Genomic DNA, 18,704 nt, shown 5'->3' with positions numbered 1-18,704 from the left:
GCAGAATGTGGGATCTTTGATCAAGCTTTTGATCGAACTCTAGTTCCCCAACTAGTGGTGGAACCAGTACTCACTGCATTGGGAGCATGAAGTCTTAGCCACTGGACCACCAGAGAAGTCCTCACATGCCTGTTTTATTAAAAGACAACTAGAGAGGAATGAATCATATGCTCTATTTTTTAATTGTTCATTAAATGGTTTATAAAGTCAGATCAAGATATTGGTCTATTCCTTCACAGTATCCCACAAATAAGGAGTGATGGGATTATATTAGATGTTAAAACATTCCTTTTTCAATTTACTCATGACAGTATACAATGAAAGTGGAAGGCAGATCCTCGCATGTTAGAGAAGTTGTGTTAATGTTCCCGTTAACATCCTGGTTTAAGTGGAGCACCAGGGTAAGTTGTTCTAGGTAGCACTCATGGCCTCCACCAGTTTCCCCAGCATTCTGTATACCATTTCCACCAATCAACTCTTAAATGTCTCAAACCAAATGGCTCCCATTCAACTGTGTACAGAAGACAAGACACCAAGTCCGGTCACCCTTGGGATAATTTATAGTCTGGAAAATGACAGATGAACCATGATCAAAAAACCAAGTGAGGATTTTTAAGGAAGCTTTGACAGAAATATTGAGAAAAACATCTAATTCAACTCCAGAGAAAAGTGATACCAAGGGAAAATAAAGTCTTAACTGATGTTCTGAAACTGGCCCTAAGAACGGGTGGGAGAATGATCCTCTAGGCATGAAATCTTAAGAGCTCTGAATACAACCAGGGCTTCAGCTGATCCAGAGCTGGGCTGACCCAGATGACCTGAGTGAGGCCACCCGGCAAGCACACTGCAGTCTGTGTGGCTCCTTCAACAGTGAGAGGCCTTCAGCTCCATCACAGAGTACTCTCCAGTGTGTTATAGTTGTCCTTAAAGCTCTTCAATTCGAGGAAGTGCTTGGCACGTTTACTCTTCTGACTGGAGGGGAGGTATGTCACCTGGATGGTTGTTGGGGAGACTTCAGGAGACTGGGTTAGGTCTTTGGCTGCTGACTGGTGTTGTCGCTGAGAGCTCCCACTTCGTGCTTTGACCCTGAAGAACACAAAGAGGGCTGGTCATGGACAGACAGAGGACTAATGGAAGAAAACAATTCAAGGCTTCTATATCCTATACATGCAATTGTAGCCACAAATGGTCTCTGTCCTATCTTACAAACTAGTTACTAAAATCCCATGTGGTAGCTTACCACTGAGTCCCTGCCTCTGACTCAACCTCGTGTTCATTCCACTGTGCTTAAAGAAAACTTTTAATTCTGATTCACCTAATGTGTGCATGCCACTAATATACTCCCAGTCCAAAGAGTCCTTTGAAACAACTGACCTCCAAAAAATAATATTGAAATTAACTATTGAATTATCTTAAGTTAGGACACTAAATCTGGTTCTTTTACCAACATGTAATTTACTCACATCCCATTATCCCTTTATGGTGGTATCACCCCTTTTGCAGATTAGGAAACTGAGGGTCCATCAAGGAAGGTGCCTGAGGTCACAAAGCTAGTAAGTGACAGAGAGCTGGGATTAAAATCTAAGTTTGTCAGATTTTAGAGCCTATACTCTTCAATATACCTATTGCAACTTTCTAGAAACTAGAGATCTAAGAGATTAAATTTTTTAAAATGTGGTAAAATACACATAAAATTTACCATTTTAACAATTTTAAATGTTTACAGTTCAGTAGTGTTAGGTACATTCACACTGTTGTGCAACCAATGTCCAGAATTCTTTTCATCTTGGAAAACAAACTCTCTGCCTATTAAATAACTCCCTATTCCTCCTTCCCTCCAGCTACTACCAACCACCATTCTGCTTTCTGTCTCTAAGAATATGACCACTCTAGGCATCTCACATAAGTGGAGTCATACAGTATTTTACTTTCAAAGAAACTGAATTTGAACAGGCCTTTTCCACCCTTTCCAAGGGTTTTCATTAGTTTTCTAAGTAGTTTTTATAGGACCTTTTGTCTTTAGAACAAAGTAGTTTATAAGGATATACAGAAAACAGGACAGACATACCTCTCATCTTTTGAGAAAGAGTCATAATCAACACAGCAGAAAGCAGATGTAATATTTTCGTGGCTGATTGGCTTTCCCCCTTTACTCTTATATTTACATACATGCATAAACAACATATTGAAGCTCTGTTAGTAGGTATTTAAAATGTTCCTAGCAAAAAGTCATGAAGTCTCTTCTATAAAACACAGCTAGCTCTTTAGTGATACCTTTTGTTTCAGTCAGGGTTATTAATACTTTAAGTGGTAATAAAGTTGGCTGACAATTAATTGTTACTTTTATCAGACCAAGATACAAAGGAAGACATTTTTGTTTGCTGAAAAACTATTTTATTCCTTTTACTGGTGTAACAGATTACACCAATTCTGACATTTTACTGAGTTGGACAAAAAAATCAAAATAAGAAAAGAGATACAAAAAAGTAGGAGAAACTTCTCTTATTAGCTTGCATCTACTTTCCACCGTAAGAAAGAAACAGCTCTAGGACCTGATTTTGTTCACAGTGCTTTTGAAAGTAATCTAACTGTGAAAACAACCTAGGATTACTGTATTCTCTAACCAGCTTCCTTTGACATGTTCCCCTCCAAACTCACACTGTGGCCAGCTCACTCAGGGCCTCCTGATAGCGCAGGTACTCACTCAGGCCAAAGACCTGAAGAAAGAGGAAGGAAGAATGAGATCTCTCAGTCTGGGGCATCCCTTTAGTTCCCTGAAGGAAAAAGTGGCCCTTCACTGTGGCTTACCCCTGTCCCATAGCGGGCTGTCTCATACCCATCCAGCAGGGTATCAATGAGGGCCTTGCGCACACCCTTGAAAGGAGTACTAGTGTTTCGAAGATCTAGCAGGTAGGAGCGGAAATTCTTGCCCATTAAAGAATGGGGATGCCGGCCTTCAGCATGAAATGGGATCTCTGTGGAGATAACAGAACAATGATATCCCCTTTCCCATTTGTTAATTTCCTAATTAATTTCCCAAACTTAGAAACAGGTACAATGAGTGAGTTGGGGGAAAATTTTAAGAGAATTAAGAAGGCTAGAGATCTAGAGCTATGTCTGAGTGGTCATACAGTGGTGGCAATATAACTTAAATTATACCAATGGTATATAACAGTGTCATTTTCCTATTTACCCTCCTATCTACCCACAGTTTAAGATATAAACTATGTTTTGGTAGAGATAGAGCATTTCTGACAAGTCATATGAAAAAACGGAAAAAAAATTCAAGAGCATTTTTGACAATGGTCAAATGGAAAAAAAAAAATCAAGAACCATCTATGTAGGCTTGGTGAAAAAGCAGATGTTGCCTGTCTCCTGTGGAAAAACAAGCAAATTACCACTAGTTCGTGAAACTAAAGGTATAGAAAGAACAAAACAAATCCACACTCTCTGGAGAAAAATAACTTACCTACACCATTTCCTTAAGGCAAAACAGTAACCCAGTACTCTCAAAATTAGCAAACTCCTACCAGTTGGGTAGGTGTAGAAAGGACAAATTCTAACATAAATTAGGTTCCTCCCTCTCTTTCCTGGGTGAGCTCTCAGAATACAGAACAGCTGCTGAGCAGCCCTTACCAGAGGCACGGATAGCATCCAGAGCTTTCATCCTGTACAGGTAGTTGTAGCAATCTGTTGAGAAAGAGACTGGTGTCAGGAATAACCCTCAAAAGAGTCTCCAAACTCCAGCAAGCTTAGTGCTTCCCAATCTAACATATGCCCAGTAACAAGGAACCATAGCTGTTGAGTTTGACAGCAGCTATGTTTACAACTGAGAAAAGGAATTCAGAATTTGTGAGACCCCTCACTGAAGTACTGTCCAAGAACATGCTACATACTTTGATTTCCCTGGGTTTCCAGCTGTAGCAGTCTTGCATCATCATCTGCGAGAAGCTGAGGTTCATACTTGATATCCTGAACCTTGGACAGTCGGATATCAATCTCCTCTTTTAAGTCCTGTTCATATGGAGAAAAGAATACACGGCCATTTAGCCTGTACTTTGCTTCCCATCAATCTGGAAATGGGGCAAAGTGGGGAACAACTAAGACAACAGAAGCAAAGAAAATGCTCATTTGGCTAATGAAAGCACCAGGTTAAGACTCAAGAATTTAAGAAAGAATTTAAGAGAGAATGGGACTGGACTTGCTAAGAACCTCTCCAAAACACGTATCTCTAAGCTAGATCTTTTAATCTGCCAGAATTCCTTCAAGTTTTATTATTTCTGACTTTCTGAAAAAAATTTTTTTTTCTGCTCCAGGGAGCTGCATGAAGGCTTTTAGATTCCCCATCAGGGACTGAACCCACATCCTCTGCAGTGGAAGTGTAGTCTTAACCACTGGACTGCCAGGGAGGTCCCCTCAATTGGATTTAGAAGAGTCCTGGTTAGCTGTTTTTTCCTGAGCTGGGAAAAAACGGACATCAACTGTAGGTCATAATCTATTCTAAAACCCTATAAGGAGATCTGTATGTGGTTTAGAAGTTTGGGAACTATCTCTACCTGGTGGACCACAGGATTTCTAGAGGTTTTCTTCTAAGAGCATATTTAATTTTTTAAGTAGGTAATTCAAAAAGAAACTAGGGACTTCCCTGGTGGTCCAGTGGGCTAAAACTCCAAGCTCCCAATCCAGGGGGCCCAGGTTTGATTTCTGGTCAGGGAACTAGATCCCACATGCTACAGCAAAATTTGCTGCAGTCAAATTACTATATATATACACACACACACACACCACTGTTAACAGTTTCATATTCATTTTCTAACTTAACAGGGATGCCAGAGTCCCAAGAAGTATTCTCTTGTAACTGTTTAGAAACTTCCATTGTGAAGTATGTCATACATAGAATACATTTCACATATATGTACACCTTAAATAATTATAAAATTCATTAATATGAACACCTGTATGCACTACTCACTTTAAGAACTGGGACATGACCAATGACTTCAAAGCCTTGTGTCCACCCCTGGTCAAATGCAACCTCCAATCCAAATTTCTCAAGTTTTATTTTTCTTTGCTGTTTTATCATGTTACCCTGAAGATGTTTAGCTTTGCCTGGCTTTGAACTTCATACAAATGGAAAAATATTTTGAATTTCTCTGCAATCTTTTAAAATTTTAAATAAACTTTATTGAGGTTTAATTCAAATGCAATAAAATACATCCATTTTACGTGTTGTTTGATGAATCGTGACAAATGCTTTCATTCAACTACCATTCCAATCAAGATACAGAACATTTCCATCATCCCAAAATGTTTTTCATCCTCATCTGCAGTTAAACTCTCCCTCCATGACCCAGGGAACACTGATGTTTTATGTTTTCAAATTCTCTACAAATGGAATGGAATCATATGGTATGTACTCTTTTGTGAATGGTTTTCTGGCATTTTTTTCACTCGGCATGTTTTTGAGATTCATTCATGTTTGTAATTTATTGTTTCCATTCAAAAATATTTTGGGGATTCATTTGTGTTCACATTCTTATCTTCAGTTTCTTTTCATTTCTCATAGTGTTCCAGAACACAAATATGTTTTCAAGTGGAAATTTAGCGTACCATATTTTTTAAAAATTACAATGCTTTATTCTTGTACATGTCTTCTGGTACACATGCAAAAATTAATTTCTGTATGGTAGGAATGGAATTGCTGGGCTGTGGATTAGGTACGTTTGCAATCTTACTAGACAATACCCCAGTATTTTCCAAAGCAGTTTTACTAACTTACACTTCTCACCAGCAACGGCTAAGAATTTAGACAGAATGTTTTAGAGCAAAAGGTATCTTGATCTTATCTAGTCTATGGTTGCCGGGAGGGGGGTGGCAGTGGTGGGGTGTTTCTAAATAGTCAAAGTTTTGACTAACTCATGATATAGTGTAGACTAACCCTGTATGACTGACTCATGATATAGTGTAAACTAACTCTATGTCCTTCTTATGGGAGGCAGTTGGCATTTGGAGAACTGAGAGAATGTGGAAGCACTGCTGAGGTTTCAGGCCACATTTTTGAGGCTTTCCATGAAATATATCATCAAAGAAAAATGAGAAGAGTTACAACACTATTTAATGAAAGAACACTGATCTAGGAGTTGACATAATTGTATACTAGCTCTAGCCCTCCCACTAACCTGCTTTTCACTCAACAATGAATTATTAACTGTCTACTATATGTAGGCCGTGGCTCTATAGCAGTGAACAAAACTAGCATGGTGCCTACATTATTAGAGCTTAGGGAAGAGACGGGCATTAAACAAATACACATAAAAGACAATTTGTAGTAAAATGCTATCTGAAAAAAAAAAAAGACCTAGTTTATAATGAGTCATAAGCATTCCTCTTTCTAGGAAATAGTACTTGAGATAAGCTCTAAAGATCAAATGAACTAGCTACATGAAAACCAGAGGTTGATCATTCTGCCCCAGCGACAGCACACATAAAGATAAGAAACTCAATCAGCGCAGCTGGATCCCAGTGATCAATGGAGAGCCATACAAAAGGAGGTTGGTAGGGGCAGCAGGCACCTTTTACCCAGAAGTGGAAGAGAGCAGCAGCAGGGTGGGGGTAGCAGGAAGGGTATAAGAGTTCTGATTTTGACATGTTGGGTTTGAGATGCCTATTATCAGACATCTAACTGGAAATGTTAGGTAGGCATCTGGATACACACAAGTAGGGAAATCAGGAAGGACTGGGATATAAATAAAATTTCAGTAGATTGTTTAAAGTGAGGAAAGGAAGGCAGTTATCTTCAGGAGACAGTAGAGACAGAGACTACTTGGTTATTCACTTCCTGTATGTCCTCAGTAAGTTGCTTCCTTTTCTTAGGTTTCAGTTTGTAACACGAATGATGGAACTAGATGATTTGTGCTGCCCTCATAAATCTAAATGGATTTCCTGGTGGCTCAGACGGTAGAGTCTGCCTGCAATGCAGGATATCTGGGTTCGATTCCTGGGTCAGGAAGATCTCCTGGGGAAGGAAATGGCAACCCACTCCAGTATTCTTGCCTGGAAAATCCTATGGACAGAGGAGCCTGGCCAGCTACAGTCCATAGGGTCGCAAAGAGTCAGACATGACTGAGTGACTTCACTTCATAAATCTAAAGTTTTGCAGTTTGCCTCCTCACTGATGTGGGGCTAATTCTAATCAAATAACTCCATCCCAAATCAAAAACAAAACAAAATCCTCAAACAGAAAACACTGGGTAGCTTAAGTTTAACAGGGAAATATCTTACCACAGAAAGTTTGGAATTTTAATTCAAGTCCTTCATTCTGCAGATGCAGAAACTGAAGTCCTTGGATAAGTTACTAGCTGTTCCACAGCAGTGAGCAGGTAAGCCAGGACTCAAGATGACCTTTATCGCTCAGTGTACTAAAGCAAGCACGTGGGTAACTGGACAAAGAATACGGGAATTGAGTCATTTTGAAAGGCAAACTGCTAAGTCGCTTCAGTCGTGTCCGACTCTGTGCGGCCCCATGGACAGCAGCCCACCAGGCTCTCCCGTCCCTGGGATTCTCCAGGCAAGAACACTGGAGTGGGTTGCCATTTCCTTCTCCAATGCAGGAAAGTGAAAAGGGAAAGTGAAGTCGCTCAGTCGTGTCCGACCCTTAGCTACCCCATGGACTGCAGCCCACCAGGCTCCTCCGTCCATGGGACTTTTCAGGCAAGAGTACTAAGTGGGGTGCCACCGCCTTCTCCCGAAAGGCAAAGGAAATCTCATTCTGAGCCCTAATAGATCTGGAGAACCACGCCTATCTCATGTTTTAAGGACCTACCTTGGGGGCATTGTGTCCCACAGGGACATGAGGTCCCCTTCGGGATTTCATTGCAAAGCGCATAATTTGCCTCTTCACAAAAATAAATAGCAGTACAAACACCTGTCCAAAAGGCAGAGAACCTTGAATTAAAAAATTAAACAAATAAAAGGCATGCCTTCAATTCAAATACCAACTGGGGTTCTCAGGAGTACTTTGGGATATAAGTTGGGGCAAAGCAAGGCCACTACCGATAGGGTGGGTACCGGTGAACCCGTGGCGGATATGCGTGGGGGGTCTGCGTCCCAGGGTTTAGAGGGAGGGTTCTCAGCTGGGGGCGGGGCGGTGCGAGCCGGTGACTTACGCTCCCAGGTACTCCTGGGATAGGAGTCAAAGCCCAGAAAAAAGTGCAGGTGAGTGGGTGGAGAATGAGGACGCGGGGGACTGCTCAAGAGGAGGGTCTCTACTGGGTCAGACGCGACCGCAGGAATGGGGTGGGGGAATCTCCTCACCAGGCTCCCGTAGGCCATCACCAGCACGACATTCACGCCAGACAGCCAGTTACTGCCGGACGCCATGGCCTCCCCACCCCGCGCGGAACTGCTCCGGTTTAACCCGCTGCCCTGCCTCGTCAGCCCGGGCTCCGCTGAGGCAACGGCGCCTGGGTTTCCTGTAACTCCCCGGCCATTTCCTTACGGGGATAGACCAAGGCTGACCGGGCCTGAAAACATGGCGGATGGGGGGGGGCTAGGAAAGAAGAACGACGCCTTCCCGCTTCCCCCAAGCACGTGACTCAGGCACGCAAAGACAACCGGGACCGGCGAGTGCTGAGACGCGGAACTACGCCAGTAAGAGGAAGCAGAAGCCCTCTGCTCGTCACGTGGCGGAGGCGGGGCCGCCGCGGAGGAGGCGGGGCACACGCGCGCAGCCGGAATGAGGTGTCTCGTGGCGAGGCGGCACGCGCACGCTTACGTGCGCGTCCCTTTTCGCGTCACGTGCTGGGGGACGCAGGAAGGCAAGTGGGAGGGAGAAGGCGCGAGAGCGAGCGCGAGAGCGAGCGCGAGAGGGAAAAGGGGAGGGGGGAGGAGGGAACCTTATATCACGTGACAGGGGCGGCGCGGCCCGGGGTGTCAGTGTGGAGGAGACTGAGGTAAAGTTGGGAGCGCAGCGGCGTTGGCGGCGGCGGCGGCGGCAGCGGCAGCGCGGCGGGGCCGGGTATTGTCCGCGGCCCCTTTAAATCCGCGTTCCCCCTTTTACCCTCCCTCCTTTCTCCCTTACCCCCGCCGTATACCCCTCCCTCGGTAGGCCCCCCCGCACCGTGTTCCCCACTGTACACCCCCCACCTAGTCGTGCGAGCCCTGGCGCCCCCCCCTCGAGTCGGCCGCTGGAGGTTTTGTTTATGGTTGGGTTCGCGGCCTAGTGGGCCGCGCCAGAGCCGGGGCCTCGATTTGGGAGCGTGGCCGGGGCGGGGCTTGGGGCAGTCGGCGGCGGGGGGGGGCCATGCGGCTAGAGCCTGAGACGGGGGAGAGCGAGAAAGAGCGCGAGTGAGCGAGGCCTGGGCCCCGCCTGAGGTAGGGCCCTCTCTTTACCCTGGCCGGTTCCTGTGGAGAAGACGAGAAGGCCTCCTCCCTTTCCAACCCTCTGCGGGCCCCCTCTGATCCGGATCCGGCCTGGTTTAGGGGTGGCGGGGCGGGGGGGGAGACGATGGGGTGGAGCTGCCCCAAACTCCCCCATGTGGCCCTCAGTTTGGAGTGCGGAGGATTAATTTGTTCCGGGTGGGAGGTAAGGAGGCGATTGGCCCTGTGAGCTCCCGATGTGGTGCTGAGCGGGGTGAGCCTCCCATCCTCCACGCGTGGGCTTGCGTCCCCTCTCCGTTTCCAGCCTCTTTGTCAGCTCCTCTTATTACCCTTCTTTCTTTCTCACCGCCCCAGCTCTTGGAATATATTTTTTTGCTGCTGTCTTTAGCTTCCTGTTGTCCATACTGTTGTTTTGGGTACCCCAAACAATTATGATGTTATCTGGGAAGCTGGGCATGGGAGGCCCCCGTAGGGTATATTACGCCTAAGGGACGTCACTAGAGCAGTGGGGTTTTGATCACTCTTCTCATAATGGAACAGGAATCCCAAATTTCTTCAGACCCTTCACCTTGTGGGCAGTCCTTAAATTGCTTTGCAAACTGATGTCACAAATAGGCTGCTCCTTTTCCACTGTTCTTGAAATGTAGCCATCTCTGGTGTAGGATATTGTGAAAGAAAAACACCACAGTAACAGGCCTTTTTTGTTGGTGTTATTGTTATCCTTTTTGCCTTTGACTGTCCCTGATTATTAGATGGTGAAATCGTGTTTTGTTTTGTTTTTTTTTTTTTGTCTCCTCTCCATTCACTTCCACCGCCCACCTTCTGCTTTGGGGATGGATATCTGATGTGACTTGCTGGGATGTGATGAGGGTCATTGACAACCCGAATTGCTGGAGAACTAAAACGTTTTGGCCGTGTATGGGTTGATAAAACTGCTTTTGAGATCCTGCAACCATTGTCCTTAAAAAGATTAGGCTCTCCCGGTGATTATTTCCGTTGTGAACGGGAAGTCGGAAAGTGTTGCTGGCATGAAAACTGATGATGAAAGACCTTAAAATGTACTGTTTTGATTATGATTTTTAAAGCCCCTTCTTGCCAAAATGTGTCCTCACTGGGAAGTACTCTTTTTTAAATTAGGTTCAAGTTGATGGGGAAGGAGTTGCAGGGATAATTTCCACAGAGCATCTAGGGGAATTAATTGCTCTTTTAGAAGTAGCAAGCCTCACCCATCCCCGTCCAGCTTCAGAGTTTCTGAATTGTTTCTCAAATTAGATTGTAAGCTCCCTGAGGGCAGCAACCAAGTCTATTGCTTTTGTATTTACTAAAATATTGGACACATAGTAGATACTCAATAAATACTTGTTATTTATTTTTTTCTGTAAAATTTCTCTGGCTATTTTTTTAAGTAGCTGGTTTTCAAAAAATGGTCAAGGGCACTCCTGTGTTGAAACCTGTATTTGTTCCTGCACTATTCCCTTGTCTCCAATACTTCTCACCTACTTTCATTAAATATTTTTATGCTATATGAAAGAGTACTTAATGAGATTCCTCACCTCTACTGTGATAACTTTGGGTATGTGTCTCTTTACTACTAAAAGGCTACTAATTCTGTGCCCTCCAGTGATCCACCCAGATCACTTATTTTTGACCTGTTGCTCAGTGTTGCTACTACATAGGTGGTAAAATTTTGTTAGTCACACATTTCAAAGCACTTATAAGAGAGAAATGGAAGTTAATAGAATGATCAGGAGGTTCCCCCCCCCCTTTCCTAAGTAATTAATGTTGGTTTTGAAATGACTAATGTATTTATGCTGACAGGTACTGTACATGCAATTGTCTTTACAGGTCATGAAATTCTCCTTAACAACTCCTGCTCACAAATGGAAACACACGTGGAGTAGAACACAATCTATATTTTTTAAGTTCTAGGACAGGCTACTCCCATGGTTAGAATCTCATCTTTGAGCCAATTACAGTAATGCCTAATAGTTTTTCTCTAGGTATTTTCTTTTTCTTTTTTTTCTGTTTGATTTGAATCTAGGTACTTGGTTGAACAACACTTGATTTTTTGTAAGTTAAGTTTTGAAACTTGACAATAATGGCAGCCTGGGAAAATGGACTTCTGTATATCAAATAATCCTGTACTATCTAGGCAAATTTACAGGGCTTTTTGTGCACATGTGTAGGGAGAAGACTTAATGGTTAAAAATTAGCCCCAAAGTTTCCTTAAAAATCTTTCTTGGTGATAGGGAATGTAGAATTCTTAATTCTTAATGACTGCATCAAACAATAAAGACCTATGTGACACGTTGACCCAGTTGGGTGAAAGATTTATCCACAGGGAAGTTAGCTTACTTTGTGACCCAAGAAATAGATGAAATTCACTCTCAATAGTTCATGCTTGCATATTTCCTTAGAAACCCAACCTACCTGTCCCTCAAATCCGGCAGTGTCTTCTGGGCAGCCTAGAATTACCCTATGCGAAGTTTTATTAATGAAAAATAATGTAGAGCAGGAAAGTATAAACTTGTCCTCTTTGGAATGGAATAAAACATGCAGAGTAACCTCCTTTTGAGCACTCCATAATATGAATGTTTTCTTTGTTTGCTAAATACAGCAACCGAGATTGCATTTAGAATCTTTGCTTGTTAGAAGTGTTGTAACATAAACTGATCTGGTTTTGGGAAGGCCCTGTGTGTTCCTTGTCTCTTTAAAGACTCAACAAAGTCATCTTGCTGGCAATAATGTCTCAAGTTTAAAATGATTTCCCAGAAGGACTTTCTTCCAAATAAAACTTTGTGCCAAATAATTTTGATTTGGGACAAATTTGGGATTCTCTGTATATTAAGGTGAGTGGTGGAGGGTAATTGCCATTCTGGTGTCTTGGAACTTTGGACTTAGGGAACCAACATAAGCAGCCACAAAAGCAGGATGCTGGAATTATTATCCAAGGAACTGAGATTCTGAGCAGTCACTGGGGCTAATTCATGCCTTGTGGAAAGTTGTGGGATCCCCTGCACCATACTGAGGGACAGAAACTTGAGGGAGAAAAGCTAGACTTGAGCTTGTCCTTTCCCAAATGATGGAGGACACATGCAGCATATGTTTAAAAGGTTGTAAGGCAGGTAAAGCTGTTTTCAAAGGTAGGTTGAGTACAGCATTTTTAATTGTTTTTATTTGAAGTATAGGCTAATGACATTCCTGGAAGGCTTTTGTTTCCAGGCTTTGCTGATTATCTTTTCTTCTGTCAGAGGGACTTTGGATATTTTCGCTTATGGGATGACTTGATTATTAACATTGTTTTGCTAACTATTAAGATAGCAAAACTTAACAAAGCCTGCTTATAAGGTACTGTAACCAGATTGTGCCCATAACTTTAACATGTTTTATACGTTTATTGTTCTGCAAAAATGGATTAGTACCCTAAAGAATTCATCAGACTATAAATGTCTCAAGAATAGGTGCATGTTGGTTTCTTTGAAGAAATGATAGTCGTGAAGGTGCTGATGAAAAAGGTTGAAAACATTTTACCTGCATTTAACATCTAAACTTTTTTTTTCTTCCTTTTTTTTTTTTTAATCTTTCAGTATTCTACCTTGTAAATACTGTTGTTTGTATATACTGTAAATGATGACATCGGTGGGCACTAACCGAGCCCGGGGAAACTGGGAACCACCTCAAAACCAAAACCAGACACAGCACAAGCAGCGGCCCCAGGTAAAGAACCCAAGGGATATGGATCCATGGGGTAGCCTTGCAAAGTTCTATGCTTTGGGTTATTAGTTTGGGTTCTTTATTCTTATTTTCTTATCCTTTCCTCTCTTCACTTGGGGCCTAATAACTGTTAATGACACGCTGTGATGCAATGTGCTTATTTTTACTGTTAATTTTTTTTATTGTTAATTTACTGCATTATGAGGCTTGGAAAGAATGGGTCTGTGCTTTGTGTCTCTAAGATAGTTTCCTTTATTCATCTGGGTTGTTTCAGCAATATATTTCTTATTTCCTAGAATTTCCACTTTGACATCTCTTTAGCCAATCTTTGTCTTGCCACCTTTTCCTTTCCTTTGCTCTTGTTTTCCCTAACTTGTCTTTTATTTTCCTCTCTTGTCTCATTGAGGCCTAATCTGATTTTTCCTTTCCCATGAGGAGTTAGCGTCTTTACTATGTTCCTTTAAGATTAACAAATGAGACACTCTATAGAGCATTGCTCAGTTTTTTTTTTTAATATTTCAAGATTTTATTTTTTTAATATTTTTATTGTTATTATTATTATTTTTTTACTTTACAATATTGTATTGGTTTTGCCACACATCAACATGAATCCGCCATGGGTGTACACGTGTTCCCAATCCCGAACCCCCCTCTCACCTCCCCTGCCTGCTCAGTTTTAAAGAGTAAATTAACCTGGGCAGTGAGGTTTATGAGGTTTTGTGGGGTTTTTTTAAGTTGAATTTAGATATATTTTTTTAATAACCAGTTTGATATTTGTTGGCACCTAATATGAATGAGTCAGTTATATTTGGTTATGGTCAGATAAATTAAATATGTCCGATTAGAACTTTCCTCTTATTCATTTTTCTTTTACTTCTCTTTCCAGGTGAATTTCTAGCAGAATTCTAGTATTTATCTCAGCTGGGGCTAAAATTTCTGACATCTTACAAGCCTATGTTGGATACTTAGAGGATATGCTCAGTGTATCCTCAGACTAAACCTTATGCTATTCTCATCCCTAGGGAATAAGGGAGTGACAGTGATCTTTGCAGAAACAGAAACAGGGTTTTCACATGATTTTGCAGATACATGAAATTGAATTAAGGCACAGATGTTTCAAAGTGATGTTTGATCCCAAAATGAGTCTCTTTAACTGTGAACATAAGAGAAAAGCTCCATGCTTTTTTGGAGAAGGCAGTTTGAAATAATGACAGCTTAACTCTGTGTTGTTGTTTTGCTCATTTAAGCATCTTACGTGGTGGAAAGAGCCTAGCAGCTATATAGACCAAGGGGTCGCAAAGAGTTGGACACGACTGAGCAACTGAAGTGAAGTAGTGGAAATGTTTTATTACTTGGTCATGTGTAACAGGGAGAAGGAAATTGGGGTGGGAGATGATGAATATTGATTGTCGTTCAGTTGCTAAGTTGTGTCAGACTCGTTTGCAACCCCATGGACTGTAGCCCGCCAGGCTCCTCTGTCCATGGGATTTCCCAGGCAAGAATACTGGAGTGGGTTGCCATTTCCTTCCCAGGGGATCTTCCCAACTCAGGAATCGAACCCACATCTCCTGCTTGGCAGGTGGATTCTTTGCCACTGAGCCACCTGGGAAGCCCAGTTGACTGTCAGTCCCTGTCATTTCTCTAAACTGTTGTCTCTTGATCTTGCTTTTTTAGGCCACTGCAGAACAAATTCGACTTGCACAGATGATTTCGGACCATAATGATGCTGACTTTGAGGAAAAGGTGAAACAAGTGAGTGTATTTTTGATTTGTCATAAGTTGTGGGAAAAAAACATGAAGATTAAAGCGCAGTTAATAGGATTGATGCCTACCAGGATACTTTCCACTTTAGGTATTAAAAGAATTTTGACCTGAAATATGATAGGTTAAGCCAATACATGAGTGCTTTTATTGTCTGATTTACTGTGCCCCTTTGGACAGATACTTGTTCAAAGAGATTTTATCTTAATTTTAACCTCTTTCTTGAATGACTCTGTTAGTACTGTTGTACAGCAACATTGAGCATTTGTGGTATCTAGGAAATATGGAGAGTCATGGTATACTGAAGCCTGTGTGTTTCTGCATTTAATTCTCTATTAGATACTTTATTGTTCGATTGTTCTATAAATATTTTGCCCCATCCTTAATCACAGATGTTAGCATTTTGCTTTTGGAGCTAGAATGTCAAAATTCTGCATGTTTTGCTTTTTTAAACCTAATTCTTTCAAACTTAGCTCTGTCTTCTCCCTTTCCTTCATCTATTTTCCTTTTTGGGAGAGGGCAAGCTTGTTCATAATGGTTGTTGATCTTTCTCTTTCAGTTGATTGATATCACAGGCAAGAACCAGGATGAATGTGTCATTGCTTTGCATGACTGCAATGGAGATGTCAACAGAGCCATCAATGTACTGCTGGAAGGAAACCCAGATACGGTAGAGTGCTAATAAAGTGTTCTAAAAGTGGGTCCCTGGTTGAGTGGCTAGTAAATTCCAAAAATAGCAAGTGGGGCCAACTTAAAGCATACACTCTTATTCTCCAAATAAAGCAAGGAAGTCTTTATATTTGCTGGAGGTTGCAAACACTTAACATTTATGTGCAATAAATAGGAGAAACAGATAAAATCAGTTTCTTTTAATTGGCCTGGAATAATTGTTGATTCTAGGCTAATGACTACTTTCAAGACTTGGTTAGTCTGAGTAAAGAGTTGCTGCTAAATAGCCTTAGTTACTAATAGCAGATTTATTGCTGTTGAACAAAGCCACAGCCCTTACTGGATTCTGATTTCAGAACAGTCCCACCAATATTGGCTTTACATTTCACAATACCTTTTTTTTTTTTTTCACAATACCTTTTTATCATGTGAACTTATTTTTGTTGAAGTAGCAGAGAAAGAAACCTTTTTAAAAAATAATTAATTTTGTTCATGAATTTTTGGCTGCACTGGGTCTTTTTTACTGTTCTCAGCCTTTCTCTAGTTGCGGTGAGGGGCTGTTCTTCATTGAGATGCACAGGCTTCTCACTGTGGTGGCTTCTCGTTGCAGAGCACAGGCTCTAGGCACACGGGCTTTAGTAGTTGCAGCATTCGGGCTCAGTAGTTGTGGCTCGAGGGCTTAATTGCTCCGATGCATTTGGGATCTTTCCAGACCAGGGATCCAACTTATGTCCCCTGCATTGACATATGGGTTCCTAACCACTGGATGACCAGGGAATCCTGAGAAACAAACTTTACAGCTTGTTGACCATTCCTGGAGATGGTAGGGGATATTGGAGGAACTCTCGCCCTGGAATTTAGAGTTGATTTCACTTCTTCCTTTCCTTTCCACTTAATGAAAATGCTGTGTTTTGTTACTGTCTTACTATTGTATCAGATTGTTATGTCCCTTAAGAATAGGATTGTGCCTTACTAAATAATCTTTGGGATGTTCTGCAGTGTTGAGTAGAGATCTTTATTATTAGTTTTTTAAATGAGCAGTGTATCATTTGAAGTCATTTTCATTTACTTGATCTTACTCAAGATTTTTGGTTGCGATTGATAACCAGATTTCATCCTTAGATTAACTGATTGATGTTACAGTGTTACTTTAGCTGAATATTGGAGGTTTGTCAGTTTGAGACAATGGGAAATAATAGTGAAAACTGTTTTTAGTCATTGAGTTTAGATTTGTAGATTTTTTTCTTCAGAAATGTGGTCCTAGATTAGGTTTTACAACTGCTTTTGTTTGAAAATTACTACCTGAATACTCAGATAGCAGTTTGGGTTCATTTTGAGTTTACTCTGGAGGAAGTGCCTCAAGATTTTTCAGGGAGTAGGATGGAGATGGAAGTGGGACTACCTATGCTTTCTAAAAGTGTATTTTTTTTTTTGAGACGTCGTTGGAAGTTCAGTTGTTAAGACTCCAAGCTCCCAATGCGCTGGCCGTGGGTTTGATCCCTAGTCGGGGGATAAGGTCCTGCATACTGTGTAGTGAGGCAGAAAAAAAGTGTGAAAAAATTTTATTTTGCATGTCACATTTTGTTTCACCTTCTAGTACTAGAAGTCTGACCTTCTTCCACAGTATTAAAAAAATAAGCTAGAGAATGTAGGTTTATGCCCCAAATAAACCAGCAACTAGTGAAACCAATGGGAATCAGTCGGCTGCCAAGAATGTTGCATGTATTTGGGTGGATGAGATCATATCAGAAAACTGGCAGTGCCTTTGGGCAAAGCATAGTAATTCTTTTTATGTATAGAACCCATCTGGTGCCGGCAGTTGATAAATAACCATAGAGAAGCCAAAAGGTGACAGGTTTCTGAAACCTTGCAGGTTTTGATACAGATTAGCACAAACTCTTAAGGACTAACTGTTTTGAGTCTCATTTCCAGAGTTCCTGATGGCAGGTTTAGGTATGAGGTTACTATAATTTATGAATCAAAGCTACTATGAGCATAAAGTGACTTACAACTTAATGTGGAATCAGGGTGGGTTGGAAGAATAGGCAACACGCTACTGCTAGGTCCTAGGTAGATGCTTAATACTTTCTTTGGCCAAGCTGTATGGCTTGCAAGATCTTAGTTTCCTGACCAGGGATTGAACCTGTGTCCCCTGTATTTTAAGGCGAATTGTTAACCACTGGACCACCAAGGAAGTTCCTTTAGTATAGTTATTTATTAGTTATTTGGTCGTGCTGGGTCTTCAGTGCTGCTTGAGGGTGTTTCTCTAGGTGGGGCAAATGGGGACAGCTCTTTCGGTGCATGGGCTTCTTATTGCGGTGGCTTCTCTTGTTGCAGAGCACAGGCTCTAGGCACATAGACTTCAGTAGTTGCAGTGTGTTGGCTTAGTTGCTCTGTGGCATCTTTTAGTGTAGTTTTAAATTTACTTGTTTTGAACTTAAAAATGTTTAAATTGTGGTAAAATACGCTAGAGGAAATTGACCAATTTAACCATTTTAAGTAAACAATTCTTTGTCACTAAGGACATTCATGGTGCTGGACAGCCGTTCTTGTTGTATAGTCACCAAGTCATGTCTGACTCTTTTGCAATCCCATGGACCGTAGCCCGCCAGCCTCCTCTGTCCATGGGATTTCCCAGGCAAGAATACTGCAGTGAGCTGCCTTGACCTCCTCCAGGGGGTCTTCCTGATCCAAGGATCCAAACTGTGTCTGCTGCTGAGCAGGTGGACTCTTTGCCACTGAGCCGCCTGGGAGGCCCTGGGCAACCATTCCCACTACCGTTTCCAGAACTTTTCCATTTCCCAGTTAGAAACCGTATCCATAAAACAATTAACTCTCCATGCCTCACTCCCAGCTTGGGTAAAATCTTCTGTTTGTGGTATCTCATATAGGGTATTGCCTATTCTTGGTACCTCATAAAAGTGGAACCAAATATTTTTCCTTTTGTGTTTAATTTAGCAAAATATTTTTAAGGTGTATCTGTATTGTGACTTGGGTTAGAATTTCAGTCCTTCGGAAGACTGAGTAACATTGTGTTGTGCATTTATAGCACATTGTGTATCTCCACTCGCCATTGGCGAACACTTTGGATTATTTGGAAATAAATTGTAGACATCAGAGCACTTTGATTTCCTAAATTCCTCAGCATGTTTTCCTAAAAGGATACTGTTTTATATGACAAA

The 18,704-nt window shown here is 41.8% G+C and overlaps 2 protein-coding genes across 42 annotated transcripts in view; one reads left to right on the top strand and one right to left on the bottom strand.

The window, feature by feature from the left end:
- Positions 1-153: 153 nt before the first annotated feature.
- Positions 154-8,662, bottom strand: CUNH1orf43 (chromosome unknown C1orf43 homolog). 3 transcript variants are annotated; one of them, XM_040230483.1, is made up of 7 exons: positions 8,314-8,662; positions 7,823-7,924; positions 3,897-4,014; positions 3,637-3,690; positions 2,809-2,975; positions 2,659-2,717; positions 154-1,086 (listed from the first exon to the last, which is right to left on the bottom strand). In XM_040230483.1, exons 1-7 carry the CDS (start codon positions 8,377-8,379, stop codon positions 891-893), a joined length of 762 nt encoding a protein of 253 aa, XP_040086417.1. In that variant the 5' UTR covers positions 8,380-8,662; the 3' UTR covers positions 154-890. The 3 variants fall into 3 exon arrangements, with proteins under 3 accessions (XP_040086417.1, XP_040086418.1, XP_040086419.1); XM_040230485.1 differs by having other exon boundaries at positions 1,000-1,086; positions 2,625-2,717; XM_040230484.1 differs by lacking the exon at positions 7,823-7,924 and having other exon boundaries at positions 8,314-8,661.
- UBAP2L (ubiquitin associated protein 2 like) overlaps positions 8,135-18,704 on the top strand; it is a 47,503-nt gene continuing 36,933 nt past the window's right edge. For 21 of the 39 annotated variants that reach the window (XR_005719313.1, XR_005719309.1, XR_005719312.1 and 18 more), the window contains exons 1-4: positions 8,852-8,951; positions 12,966-13,095; positions 14,767-14,844; positions 15,413-15,523. Coding sequence is in view for 31 of the 39 variants with exons in the window: in XM_040230461.1 (XP_040086395.1) it covers positions 13,006-13,095; positions 14,767-14,844; positions 15,413-15,523 (279 nt within the window). In the remaining 8 variants the exon portion in view is untranslated. Of the gene's footprint in view, positions 8,215-8,851; positions 9,017-9,280; positions 9,373-9,509; positions 13,096-14,766; positions 14,845-15,412; positions 15,524-18,704 lie in introns of those variants that run through there. The other 18 variants (XM_040230471.1, XM_040230467.1, XM_040230456.1 and 15 more) reach the window with 11 other exon arrangements.

This window comes from Oryx dammah, unplaced genomic scaffold (assembly GCF_014754425.2).
Source record: "Oryx dammah isolate SB20612 unplaced genomic scaffold, SCBI_Odam_1.1 HiC_scaffold_28, whole genome shotgun sequence".
NCBI lineage: Eukaryota > Metazoa > Chordata > Mammalia > Artiodactyla > Bovidae > Oryx > Oryx dammah.
This window is presented reverse-complemented; position numbering and strand designations above follow the sequence as displayed.

Bases quoted from the DNA above. Each gene is read 5' to 3' on its own strand.
- CUNH1orf43 (XM_040230483.1), bottom strand. From the start codon at position 8,379: ATGGCGTCCGGCAGTAACTGGCTGTCTGGCGTGAATGTCGTGCTGGTG. The intron at 7,925-8,313 runs GTGAGGAGATTC...CCTTTTGGACAG, and splicing joins TGATGGCCTACGGGAGCCTG to GTGTTTGTACTGCTATTTAT. The intron at 4,015-7,822 runs GTAGGTCCTTAA...CCATATGAACAG, and splicing joins TGGGACACAATGCCCCCAAG to GACTTAAAAGAGGAGATTGA.